This window comes from Marmota marmota, unplaced genomic scaffold (assembly GCF_001458135.2).
Source record: "Marmota marmota marmota unplaced genomic scaffold, marMar, whole genome shotgun sequence".
In the NCBI taxonomy this organism is placed as follows: domain Eukaryota; kingdom Metazoa; phylum Chordata; class Mammalia; order Rodentia; family Sciuridae; genus Marmota; species Marmota marmota.
Window position 1 is genome coordinate 4,284,795 of NW_026000079.1, and position 14,437 is coordinate 4,299,231.

At 40.0% G+C, this 14,437-nt stretch overlaps 1 protein-coding gene across 1 annotated transcript; it reads left to right on the forward strand.

Moving 5' to 3' along the window:
* The first annotated feature begins 8,886 nt into the window (after positions 1-8,886).
* Positions 8,887-10,213, forward strand: LOC107156783 (small proline-rich protein 2I). Its single transcript, XM_015502891.2, has 2 exons — positions 8,887-8,929; positions 9,602-10,213. The coding sequence occupies exon 2, from the start codon at positions 9,621-9,623 to the stop codon at positions 9,837-9,839; it is 219 nt and encodes a 72-aa protein (XP_015358377.1). The 5' UTR covers positions 8,887-8,929; positions 9,602-9,620; the 3' UTR covers positions 9,840-10,213.
* Positions 10,214-14,437: the final 4,224 nt, after the last annotated feature.

Here is a 14,437-nt window from a genome sequence, read left to right on the forward strand (position 1 = left end):
CCCCGTGCTCAGTGGGAGAACAAAGCCAGGGAGTGGGTGCGGGCTTCCTTCTTCATATGGTCCTGCTCACATTTCTTCTCCCTTTGGAAACTATATCCTAGGAAAGGTTTTGATGATCTCACGAGATCAATTAAATTCAGTGTGGAGTAGGAATGAAAGGCTGGGAATAGATATTTGAGTTGGTACTGGAGGAGAGAGTGGGCTGGTCCTCAGTGCTCTTCTCTGGTTAAAGAAAGGTGGCTAAGGAAGAGACGGAGGAAGCAGGAACTAGTGGGGCTGATGGCAGGAAAACGCGTGTCAGAAGCTGCTGGTCGGTCACTGCCTCGTGGGGTACCCTGGAGCTCTGTACCCATGGTGATGTCTGCCTGGCCCCACCACTACCCTGTAGCACTGAAAGGCAGGTTCTGCCTCTTACAAAGCACATGTTCGTCTCATTAAGTATTAAATTAATATATGAAACATTCCTCTACTTATAAACATTTCTCTTTATAAGTAGTAAAAATATTTAAATCACTAAAAAGAAAGGCCTCAAGTAATCATTCTATTGGAGAATAAGGATGGAGTAACCACTTGATCATTATTTAAATACCTGAATTAAAATAGCAAATATATTGGTGCCTACAATGACTGAATAAAGCGGTTACTCAGAGACTAGATTTTTCAGATAGGACAGGAAGTCCTTATATAGGCGTCCTTCAGAAGTTGAAGGAGTAGGAAGAGTCATTTGGGGGTAATTCTGTGAGAAGGAGCAGTGTAAGGGCAGTATTGGAGAGCTGTCAGGAGAACTTGGTCAGGTGCTGACCAGGGATTGGGTACTGGAGATGGGCAGCGCAGGAGACCTGGGGTCCTGGTGAATCTCAAGTAGCCACAGTGGTGCAGGCTTTATTAAGACTGCCAAACCCAGAGAATATTGGTGCTCTATTTGGAGGAAAACAGCCTGTAAAAATATGGTTCTGGTAAATTACATGAGCATCAACTAAGGAATTACTTAAAATAGATTTTTAAAAATAATTTCTTAAAGAGCAGGGGAAAATCGCCCCTTTTGTTGACTTGAAATGATTGTTGTAAAAATTTCTACTTGAGGGAAAGGCCATTAAATAAGAATACTTAATTGAAAGCATTAGCAGAGCTCTAGAGGCAAATTTTAGTAAAAGATTAATCACTTGAATATTAATCATTGCTCAAATTTTGTGGCCAGGACTGTGACAGGGTGCTGACCCTACTTGTTCACATTTTGTAAATTTGATCCCACATAGTTTTGGTATTTGTCTGCCTTCTATACTACCTCCAAGGAAAGAGATCAGAATTTTGTTGTTCAGTGTGTACTAATGTTTTATCTTAGGACAGGAAAGTGTGTGTGTTTATGTTTAAATAAATATTCACATATTAAATGTTAATCTTTTTCTCTCTAAATGTTTTCAGCTTTATATTCTATTTGCCATGCAGATTTGAACAGGACAGACTCTATGCAAATTATAAGAAATAAAAAACTTGTAATAACTCGTCCTTCTGGGCAATATCATATTATAGTGTGTGTGTGTGTGTGTGTATGCATGCACATATATGCATACACATGTTTTTTTTAAAAAAACTTGTTGGTTTAGATATTTTGGTCCCTGAGCAGACTTGTGTTACATTTTTGAGTCTCTGTTGTTAAAAATTGTGAATTAAAATAATAATTTTTTTTTTAAATAAAGAAGGCAAGAGGGAGTGGGATGAATATGCCTTTGAAGATTTCATTTGTTTATTCCTGTGGGGAATGCCAAGAAAATGTGTATTTGGCTATTGCTAAATATGATATATGCCATAGAGGTGTGTGTGTGTGTGCGTGTGTGTGTGTGTATGTCTTTTGTAAGAGGAGAATAAACGGTAAGGAATTATTGATCTAAAAACTATGGTCTTGGTAATCGGTGTTGGAGTCATTTCTCCAATTTTATGTAACAAATGTATAAGGAGAGTGTTCCCAGTGTCACAGACTCATTAGTGATCATTAGAAAGAGCACTGAGGCTAAGGGAAGGGGATGGGGAGGTCATGATTGATTGGGAGAGATGTCTAGGTGGGGCCAGGTGTCCAGTAGGTCAGGGAACATGGCCAGGACGGGGACAGGGTGCTGACCTCATTCATTCAAGCATCACTTCGGTTTCCAACTGGAGAACTCCCAATCCTCCAACTGGGACAAGGCCTTGGGAATGCCAGGTGACGCAGGGATTCAGGCAAGTGTCTGGCTGAGCACATCCCCAGGGGAAAGGGTCGAGGCAGGACACTTCCAGGAACCAGGGGGTGTCAAGTCTCTTAGTTCCAGGCGGGTTACACTGGGGTTGCCCACTGTTTCAAAAGCCTAGGTGTGGACCGTCCTAACCCAGTTGGGTTCTCGGCAGGCAGTGCTGGACCACCTCCATTCCACATTGGCTTGAGAGAACTCGTAGAGTCTGGTGGAATGAGAGGAGGTGTTACACCTTGCTTTAGGAAAGTGTTTGACTTAATTTATAAGGTCCAAATTGTGTAGATCTGTTTCATGTTATTTAGTCAATGGAAGCAACATGTGGTGGTGGTAGGTTATTTGCTTTTTTTTTTTTTTTTTTTAGAGAATTGTATTGAAATTCAAGAGAAAATAAAATGGGAAATGAAAAAGTAATGAAGTAATCACTTAAAATGTTTGTAGAGATGTGACTTGGAAAACATGTTGGCACGGTTCCTGCCCTCCAAGGAGACACGTGGAGCCGACATAGTCTTTCTTGGGACAAGTTCTCTGACATGAGTAGACACTTTTCTTGCATAAGCCCAATGGCAGCACTTTAAAAACACAAAACAAAACAAAAACTGGTTGCATCAGCGGCAGAAGAGGCAACTTTCCCAAACAATAAGATGATTGTAGAGGGACACTCCTTCAAGAGAGACGCCAACACTCAACTACTGAGCTCTGTGTAATCATCCCCCCCTTTTTTTTTTTTTCAAGTATCTGCTTTGATTTCTTAACACTTTCTTCATGACCCCGTGGATTCCACACCTTTCCCTGAGACACTGTAGCCCTGGTAACTACCTCCTGCACTACCATCTGGAACCAGGGCCCTTCAAACAGCCCGATTGTGCTGCACCAGCGTGAACAGTGCCAGCAAAGTCCCCTCTGTGCAGCAACCCCCACGCTGCCAGAAGAGCCCCCCAAGAGCTCAGCCAACCCCTGGAAACTTTCACAACATGAAACACATGTTTCTCCCCAGCCCAGGGGTTCTGCATCTTACTAGCATGCTTTTATTTATTTTTTGGTGCCCTAACTAATCTTTACCCCTACCCTACCTGGAATGCCATGTGACAGAAAAGTGGCTGCTCTTCAGAAATGGTTAAACTGCTCCTCTCTAAACAAGAACCACCCTGATTCCAAGTCTCCTAAGGCTGAAGATAGAGGAACAAAGACAGCCCTCTTATGTGCCCTTTGTCTGACAGGTGGGGATTTCTGTCCCCTGGGCACTGAACCGTCCTTCCTCTCAATGTTATGAATAAAGAACATGCTTTATGGTTGAATGCAAATTCAGTTTCTCTTTTCATTTTATTCCCATTAAATAAAAACTCTGCAATTATTTTGGCAACTGTAGCTGATCAGCGTTTTTCTTGTGTGGTTGTGTTGTGTGTGTGTGTGGTGTGTGTGTATGTGTGTGTGTGTGTCTTTTTCCCCATTTCTCGGGATTTTAGGTTCTTAAATGTTTCATGCATCTTGCTTAAATTGGATCTATATAATGGTTTAAAACAACCTTTTCTCATTGCTTCAAATCCATACACTACTGATTACATCCTGTGACCCTGGGCCAGTTTCTTTATCCTTCTGAACTTCAGTTTCTCCCACTTCAAAGTCAGGACTATAATCCCTACATCACAGACTTATTCCTTAAATGTGCACATTATAATTAGCTCCTTAGGTGCCTTCCACTTAATGTTATTTTTCTGTTGCTATCATAGCTGTTGCTAACATTTTTTGCTGTAGAGAGAATGTTAATTTAAAAAAGCCAAATATAAAAAGTAGGGAAGATTCTTAGACTTGGTTACCTTTCTCATCTTGTTTTCTTTCCCTTCTATTTTTTTCCCAGGTTGGGGGATCAGACCCAGTTTCTCATGCCTGCTAGGCAAGTACTCTGCCAACTCAGTTTTCACCTCTACTTTAAGACTTATAGGGGTTTAGTGTGGGATCTTGCTCTGAGTGATGGCAGATATGAAAACAAGGGAGAAGAGGATTTAATGGGGGTCAATGGATGCAGCTGAACCATTTATTTCTCCCCTAAATGAACTTCAGTTCTGAATTGTACAGACATTAATCCTTGGCTCAAGATATTCTGTAACTGCCGGTCCATACAAGGCTGAGCCGTATTATTTTTAAAATAATATTTTGAATTTTATGACCACTGAGAACTAGAATTGACAAATTGGGTCTACCTAAGTAGCAGCAGCTTATCCAATCTCCTACTCTTATCTTCCTGAAATTTGTGTTTATCATCTCATAGGTTTTCATTTCCTTGTTTTAACTTTATTTTACTATTTATTTTAATTGTTCAAAAACTTTGGGAAAGAAAGATTTTAATTACATGTAGCTTTCTGGGACATGCTTTTTTCATTGATATTATTTTGCAAAGATCTGTTCACATTATTGCCTGTAACTGTACTGTAGTTTATCTTTTTTTAATTGTAAATTATTTCTATCACATGACTATAGCACATTATACTCTTCTCAACAGAATTTAAGTTGCTTCTGGTTTATCTCTTACAATCATGATGACATGAAATATTTCCAAATAGGCAAATATTTTTTCCTATAAATATACTGAGGAGTCAAATTTTGAGTTATAATTAATATTAATGTGTTTGCTAAATTTATGAGTCATTATTTCTCTCCCAAGTGGCTAAACTATTTCACACTCCATGAGTAATCCAAAAATATCCCACTAATGCATTCTTTTAAATATTTGACATGACTGAATTTAACTTTTTTATATTTATTTAATTGGTAAAAATAAATCTCATCATGCTCTTGATTCATATTGTATAAATTATTTTGTTTGAGTATCACATTATATACTAGCCATTTGTTTATCTGTGAAAAAATTCTTATGCCTTTTACTTAAAAATTTTTCACAATGTTTTTCTTATTGAGTAGGAGTTTATCAGCAGAAAAGCTACTCATTGAAATTAATTTGGGGGCCTAACATGTTCTCCTGATGAGACATTTTAAACTACTTTTTTCAATTTCTGTAACATAGAAACAATATTTCTATTGCTCCTAGAGGATAGTTTTTGTAATAAATTTTAATATTCTGAGCAAGTATACTAATCTCTCCATAAGTAAAAGCCATTAATGGAAAATTCTTAATGTTCTAATCCCTTTTGTATTAAGTTTTTAAAATCTTTTTTCATCATGGAAAAATAACACAATTTTTCATTTAAAAATCATTTTTAAAACACACAATCCAGTAGCATTAAGTGCACGCATTTGCAGTGCCATGTAGCAATCACGGTTGTCCATTTCTGGAACCTTTTCCTATCACCCCAGACAGAAACTCTGCCTGTTAAATGGTAACTTCCCGTTCCTCCTCCTCCTCCAGCCATTGGTAACCCCTGCATGGCATCCTGTTTCTATTACTATTCATTTTAATTGTTCAAAAACCCCAGGTATCTCATGTAAATGGAATCATACAAACTTTTTGTATCTGACTGTTCACTGGGCATAATGTTTTTGAGATTCCTCCGTGTTGTGGCATGCATCAGAACTTCCTTCCTCTTGAGGACTGAATGATGTCCCATTATACCATACATCTTTATGGGGTAGGTCCCATGTGATGTTTCAATATGCACGTACCTTGTGTGGCGTTGAAATCAGGGTAAACATATCTGTAACTTGGAGTCTCCTTTCTTCATGGTGAAAATATTCAGAATGTTTTCTTCTAGCTTTTTTGAAATGTACAACACATCATTGTTATTCTACTCCACCCTTGTTTCTCCTGTAATTTATTTCTCCTGTCACTTAGTCTCCAGAGACCAATCTTTCCCCCATCTCTTCCACCTGCCTGCTCTCCCCAGCCTCTGGTAAACCACTCTACCATTGACTTCTATGAGATCAACTTTTTAGATTCCAAATATGAGTGAAATCATGTAGTATTGTCCTTTAGGCCTATCCATATTGTCACAAGTGATAGGACTTTATCTTTTTTAGTGGCCAAATGGTATTCCATTGTGCATATATATCACATTTACTGGAACCAGTCATCAGGTGGAAACTATTTTGAAAAGCAAAATAGAAAACAGAATTCATCTGTTGTTATACCAGCCAGATATAATAACTTAACTAATTGTTACATTATTTCACATCTTTTTAATGAGTATGTTAGTCAAAATGCCATCATGCTTAAGTGTTTTTATTATAATTTGAATATTTTTGATATTAAATAATCATCTAAAACATTCTTTAATGGTCTTAAGATTTTCACCATATATAGGTCCTATAATTTTTCTGTTTTAGCAAGATTATAAAAGAACGATGGTGAGTGAGTCCTACATTGAGGAATAAAAGCAAAAGCAGTAATCAAGGGATCTTGCATTATCATTTATCTGAACATGACAAGAATATTTTGCCATAATTCCTATTTCCTAATATTTTTTTTCTTTCACATTTTATTGTTGAATCTTGATTTTCAGGGAATGTTTTCTTTAATCATATAGTAGTAAAACGTGAGATAAAGTAAGTCAAGAATTAGAAAAACAATTTAAAATTTTGTTCTTTCCTGTTATAGTAATGGTTGATAGTAAAAACCCTTAGAAAATTAGCCAGTATTAGGACTGAATTCAGGGCTATTGAATTTTAAATATCATAAAGCTAAGTTCATTGGCGATGCAGACAGGTAAGACACATTGTGTGTGTGTGTGTGTGTGTGTGTGTGTGTGAAGTGTGCTATGCTTCATGTCTCAGGTCTGCCATGATTTGGGTGCCTATCCTCTCAGGATTAGCAGTTTTTTGGAGTGGGATGTATTCGGAGGAAGAGTCTCACGGTGTAACCCGCACTGGGTCATCTGACACTGTTGTCCCACTGAGTCAGCTAAGGCTCACATTTTGAATGGCAGAAGCTGGACATTTTCAGATTTATGTTTGAGCTGTGATGTGAAGAGTGGGAGTGCACGACCTGTTGAGTAGAGTCCCTTACTGTATCCTTTCTCCATTGGGCAAGTGTGAGGGTCCACAAGAGCCATCAGTGATGCCCTGGCTCAAGGTGCTGAAGCAATGGCTCTGTCTGAGGTGTCATGGCCATGTCTTTGAGGTGTCAAAGCATGTGCTCACCACAAGCTCTTCCTTCCTGTCAGAAGCAGCCACGGTTCTGGGAACCTAACTAACCTGCTGACCTGAGAGGACGAGATTCCAGGTTGATTAATGCTCCTGTACTTTCTGGAGCTCAGCTGGTGACTGTTTCAAAGTTGAGTTTTTCCTGTTCCTCATTCTTCTGTTCTTTCTCCAATTAGAAAACAGCATTCTTGGAAAGTTTCCTGAGTATTTGGCCAACACAAGGAAACTCTAGCAACAACACTTTAAATGTTAATATGTAATATTTAGTTGGCCTTACAATTGCAGGAAGAATTAAAAGAAAGATTAAAGGACTAGTCCCTAAATGCATTGGTAACACGCCTTAAGTGAACAGAATACACCAAACTGGACAGAAAAGAGGGAAACACTGGGTAGTGACAGGATTATGTAGCAGGTGGAGGGCGCTGGAGAACTTATGGAGAAGACGGTGTGTAAACAAATCTATTATCTTTCAAAGACTTAAAACCTGTTTGAAAAAAAAAAATGCCGGGGTGGAGGGCGGGAACCATTTGAAAAGAAAGAGAAAACCGACATGTAGGGGTCCTATTGTCAGATTTCAGACTTTCTTCTCTCCAAATTTACTCAATTACTTGATGTTGTGGTTCTCACATCTTGTTGTATTCTGTAGTGAACATCGAGGGGACCACACAGGTGTGGCTCAGTAAGTAAATTCTGAATGAATGCTTGTGGTTTTTGTTCACTTGCTTCCATTTCCTTAATGTGGTGATGAAGAATACATTTTTAGAAATAAAAGTGCTCCAGGAGACACCTTTGAAGGGAGAAAAATACCGAGGAGTCTGGATCCACTCTGAAATCAAACTCTCTTGGGAGAGAAGTGCTTTTTTTTTTTTTTTTTTTTTTTGAGTGGAAGATAGCTTTAAAGAGGCCAAGATGTTTTGAAATCTGGGGTTCTACCCATTGAAAGAAAAAGGTTTAGGCTTGAACGGGATCAAGAGATGGTCCGGTGCAGTCATGATCCTAATTGAGAGGCAGCTGTTATTTCAGAGAGAAAAACTCAAACCCAGGGAGGAGAGGTGACATGCCCATGGTTGTCACCATGACTTGTTATGGCTTGTCAAGGAGATAATGGGACTAGCCTGCAGGTCATTTTCAGTTCTTCCGTTTAGCACATGAGCAAATTGTATGAAGAAAGTGGAGCTGGAAAAGGCTGCGACATTTTGATCAGCTAATGTGGAGCAAATATGTCAGGTAGCTTAAAGATTTGGGGGAGGCTAACGACAGGAAGGGATTATTGACCTCATTCAAGAAAGAGGAACTTTGCTCCTCAGTCAGAATCCTCCAATCCTCCCACTTCTTCCACCAGTCCCTGAAACGCAGCTAAGGCAGGGCCTCTGTATCAGGAGCACTGAACTCAATGAGGAAATCCTGGGTCAGAGTTTTCCCCACCTGTTTTCAGAGCCCCTGCCAAGCCAGTTACAGGTGGATTTGCATTTTGGTTAGGAAATTGTTGGGCCAGCCCAGTTTTAGGCAGTTCAACTTCCCCCTGGGTAGAGCCCAAGCTTTATAAAGAGGTCCTCTGATGGATGGATAGGATACTCCTGGTACTTGAGTCTTGATCCACTTTGGAGAACCTGGTGAGTCCATCTGACTTTTCTTGAGTTTATCTGACTTTTCTCTCTCTTTTTGTCTTATCAAGTGTTGAATTGAATCTGGAGACGGTGAGTTTGGTGGGTCCAAATTATAATCGTGGGACAGATGTTATTTAATGAAATTTACCCCTGGAGCATAATGATTTACTGTATTGATGTGTTTTTGTCTTGTAGATAGTTTGATATTCATAGAGAAAAAAAACAAGATGATAGGAAAGATTTGTTTTGAAGAAAAGGACAGAATGAAGCATTTTTCTCTTTTTCGTATCTTTTTAGTGTCCCTTTTAAAGGTCTATTCAGATGTGAGACCCTTGAATTCTTCCACAATGGCCCTGTACTCTGTATCCTAGCCGGCCTACTGGGACTTTATATGAGATAATGATAGGGATTGCTTGTGACTGCCTTTCTTAAAGATTTTATTTTCATGCAAATGACATTATTTAATTCTTTAAAACAGATATTTTCTTAGTAAAAATTGCATGAGATAAAAGGAGGTTTCCCCAAGTCTGAAACAGATTACTAAAACAGAAGGGAGAAGTCACAAAGTCATACACGGGGAGAGAAAAATAATGTCCCCAATGTTACATAACCATTGCCTTGTTTCTCCGTAGGAATCTTTTTGTGAACACTGTCATCTCTTTTTTTTTTTTTTTTCAGATTCTGAGACTCTAGAAGGATGTCTTATCAACAGCATCAGTGCAAGCAGCCCTGCCAGCCACCCCCAGTGTGCCCACCTCCAAAGTGCCCTGAGCCATGCCCACCTCCCAAGTGCCCTGAGCCATGCCCACCCCCCAAGTGTCCGGAGCCATGTCCACCTAGACAGTATCAGCAAAAATGCCCTCCTGTACAGCCTCCTCCGCCCTGCCAGCAGAAGTGCCCACCCAAGAGCAAATAACAGCTTCAAGACTCATTGAGATCATGACAAGACGAGGAAAGTTGGCTGCTCTAATTCCACAGCAACATCTTCATCTCCAAAGCTTATCAAGCATACAGAACCTTCTTCTCTGTCCTTTAGCCTACAGTCTGCCTGTGATCACTGCTGACAGTGAGGAGCATCCTGTTAGACTGTTATGTCCCAATAGTAACTGAGAGACGACAGTGCCCGGCTGTGCCAGCATCCAGCCCTGCAGAAGGAAGAGCAGCCGTGCTCCCGCTCGGTGCCATCAGAGGGTGTCTTCCCTGTCTGTCACCTGGGCAGGAATTTCTACCATGTGGGCAACTGTAACTCTTCTTCCACTTTCTGAATAAAGCAACTTTATTTTTGGTGACAGGATAAGTGTTCTCTTTCTTTTTAAAGATGATTTCCATATTCAAACTCATGTCATTATCTTTAATTCCTGCTTGACTGTTTTGAGGGACAAATTATTTAACTTCTGAGAATTTCAATCTCTTTACTGTACAGTGGGGAAATGGGTGTTAATATCATGAACTAGTCTTTGGCATGAAATTGAATTTGTGCACGTCGCTTGGTTGGGACAATGCCCAACACCCAATTAGAACTCAATAAGTGGGAGTTTATTAGCAGCAGCTAATCATCACTATTTATCTTACCACCACCACCACCACCATATTTGCTGAAGCAAGACAGTGACTTCCACAGAAGTAGAAAATAAGTTGTAAAAACTTTATTACTGTTTATTTTCTAACTCAATTTTTCTAAGTGATACTATTGCGGATAAAGAGCTTTTAGGAATTGGTGAATGTCCTGCATAAAATTACAGCAGTCTTTAGAACACAGATTGCACGGAATCAGACTGTCAGACTCTCATGTGTGCCACCACCTTCTACTTCTCTCCCCCACCCCGCATCCCTCCCTCCCCTCCTTCTGGTACTGGGGATTGAATCCAGAGACACTTCACCACTGAGTTACATCCCCAATCCTTTTTATTTCATTTTGAGGCAGGGCCTCACTAAGTTGCTGAGGATGGCTTTGAACTTGCAGTCCTCTGCCTCAGCCTCCCCAGTTGCTTGGATTACAGGCATGTGCCACCATGCTTGGTCATGTATGCCACATTCTTACTCCACCAACACAAAAGCATTCAGGGTCCTACCATTGTTGTTCGCCTCTGAAATTACTTTCTAGGGTGTTCGGGCCCTACATTTGAAAAACATTGGTGTCTTCACTGTTTGGGATCTGCAAGTTCCTGTCACTGTGCAGACAGTTTACTAAGGGTTTGGCCTCCTAGTCAAGTAAGCTCATGAAATGGGGTACGTGGCTGCTTCTGCCGCCCTTTCTCTCCAAGGAGCTTCCCCAGCCGCAGACGCAGAGATGCAGATCTTTGTGAAGACCCCGATGGGTAAGACTGTCACCTGGAGGTCGCGCCCAATGATACCATGGAGAATGTCGGAGCCAAAATTCAAGACCAGCAGAACACCCCAGCTGACCAGCTGCATCTGTATCTGCAGGCAGACGCGGGAGGATGGCGGCGCCTCAGATCAAGCCATCAAGACAGAGTCCCCTGCACTTGGTGCTTCACCTGTGAGGTGGCAGCATCGCGCCTTCCCTGGGCCAACCTGCCCAGAGTATAACTGGGAGAGACGAGCTGTCGCAAGTGTTACGCCCGCCTGGGCCCCCAAGGGCTGTCAAGGGCCACAAGAAGAAGTGTGGCCACACAGCCACCTCCACCCCAAGAGGTCAATAAAACCGCTCCGCTGGCTCCTTTTCCCAAAGGGTGGCCTCCTCCCCAAGCCATGTATGGCCTTGGGACCTCAATAGAGTCTCCCTTACATTGACTGGAGTAGTTAAAAAAAAAAATGTGATTCTTTTCTTGTGGTCCCAAGTGTCCAAAATGGGAATCGAAATTGAATGAGAAAGGCCGATTATGTTTTTAACTTCACAGGATAGAATAAATTTATTTTTGAATCACAAAAAACTGTCTATTATAATTCTTTGAGGACAGGTCTGAGTCTTGATTCTTCTGAGTAACATTTCCTTCCTCTGCCCAAGGAAGCTTTCTTACGTCCCTAAGGGGTGTTTTAAAGAAAAGGATATTGAAAAAAATATATTATGTGGTTGATCCTGTGGCTCTTAAGTGTTTTGGAGAGGCTCGTGTGCTGAAGGCCTGGTCTCCAGTTGGTGGTACTACTGGGAGGTGGTGGAACTCGGGATGTGGGGCTCGGCTGGAGGAAGCCCTAGGTCACTCGGGGCATATTCTTGAACAGTCTGTCTTGTCCATTCTCTCTCTCTCTCCCTCCTTCCTGGCCACTATGAGATAAGCAGCTTCCCTCTACCACACTCTTCAGCTGTGATGTGTCCCTCAGCACAGGTCCCCAAAATGGATCCAGCTTACCCTGGACTGTTGAATACACAAGCCCAAATAAATGTAGGCTCCATTTATTGATTTTTCTCAGGTACTTTTGATAACAAACCTTGGTCTTTGTTCTTGATGCCAATCCAATAACAAGGACAAGGTTTTAAGAAAAAGGAAAAAGTTTTCTGGAGATTAATCCCCTGTCAAAGGTGTAGCTGGCAAATTTTTTCTCCCATTAGGTAGGCTTGTTCCTCACACTCTGAATTGTTTTACCTATTGTGCAGAAAGTGTTTAACTGGATGCCATGCCACTTAGTGATTCTTGGTTTTATTTATTGAGTTTTAGGGGTCTTGTTAAGGAAGTTGGTACCTGTGGCAATATGTTGGAGTAGTGTCCTGATGTTTTTCCTACACATGCAACTTTCTGGTCTAATCCCCAATTATTTGATCCATTTTGATTTGACCTTTGTGCAGAGTGAAAGACGGGGATCTAGCGTCATTCTTCTACATAAGGAAATTCAATTTTCCTGGCATCTTTTGTTTAAAAGGCTATCTTTTCTCCATCCTACGTTTTTGGCACTTTTGTGGAGTATCAGGTGGTACCTCTGTGGGTTTCTCTCAATTTTCTAATCAAGTCTTTTGATAGTCATGTCTGTTTTATGCCAATACCGTGCTGTTTTTGTTACTATCACTCTGTAGTATTATTTGAGATCAAGTATTATGATGCCCCTAGCATCACTCTTCTTGTTCGATATTGTTTTGGCTATGCTAGATCTTTCATGATTCCAAATTGATTTTAGGACTGTTTTTTTCTAGTTCTGTGAAGAGTGTCATTGGTATTTTGATGGAGATCACATTGAATCTATATATTGCTTTTGGTAATGTGGCCATTTTGACAATATTAATTCTTTATTCTAGAACATGGGAGGCCTTTCCATCTTTTAAGATCTTTAATTTCTTTCTTTGCTTTTCTACATTTTCATTGTAGAGTCTTTCACTTCATTGGCTAGATTTATTCCCAAGTTCTTTTGAGGTTTTGTGAACAGGATTATTTTCCTGATTTCTCTCCCAGTACACTCACTCTTGGAGTACAGAAGGCGTGACTTATGGATGTTGATCTTGTACCCCACTATTTAGCTGCGTTTGTTCATCAGTTCTAGAAGTTGTCTGATGGATATTTTGGGTCTTCTGGATATAGATATCATCCTATTTGATTTTCTCATTAGCAAACAGAAATATTTGACTTCTTCTTTTTCTATTTGTAGCCTTAATTTCCTTCTCTTGTCTGACTACTGTAGATAGTTTCAAGAACTATATTAAATAGAAGTGATGAGAGTAGGCATCTTTGTCTTATTCCTGGTTTTAGAGGAAATACTTTCAGTTTTTCTCTGTTCACCTCTGTATGATGTTGGCTTTGGGTTTGCTGTATAAAGCCTTTATAATGTTTAAGTTCCCTGTATCATTCATTTCTCCAGTGTTTTTAACATGGATGTGTGTTGGATTTTCTGCATTTATTGAGATGATCATGTGATTTTTGTTCTCAATTCTATCTATATGGTGAATTACATTTATTGGTATATATATATGCCAAATAAAATGTTAATGGACTTTTATTTATTTTTATGTGGTGCTGAGGGTTGAACCCAGTGTTTCACACATGCTAGGCAAGCGCTCTGCCACTGAGCCACAACCCCAGCCTGGTTTGCATATATTGATCCTAACTTTTACCCCTGTGATGAAACCTACTTGATCATGGTGTACCATCTTCTTGATGTCTTTTTCAATGCAATTTGCTAGTATTTTATTAAGGATTTTTCTGTGTTCATCAGGGATATTGGTATGTAGTTTCCTTTTCTTGTTGTGTCTTGGAATTTTCAAATTGGGATTATTCTGGCTTCACAGAATATATTTGGCAGTGTTCACTCCCTCTATATTTTATGAAATAATTTGAGGAAGACAGGTTTGAGTTCTTTAAAGTTCTGGTAGAACTTGGCTGAGAATCCATCTGGTCCTGGGATTTTCTTTGTTGGAAGGCTTTTAGTTGCTACTTTAATCTTGATATTGGTTTATATAATATATTTTCCATATATTTCTGGTTCAATTTGAGCAGGTCATATGTGTCTAGAAATTTGTCAATGTTTTCTGGATTTTCCAATTTATTGGAGCATAAGTTTTCAAAATAGTTTTTAATGATACTCTGAACTTCAGAAGTGTCTATAACGATAGGGCTGGGGTTGTGGCTC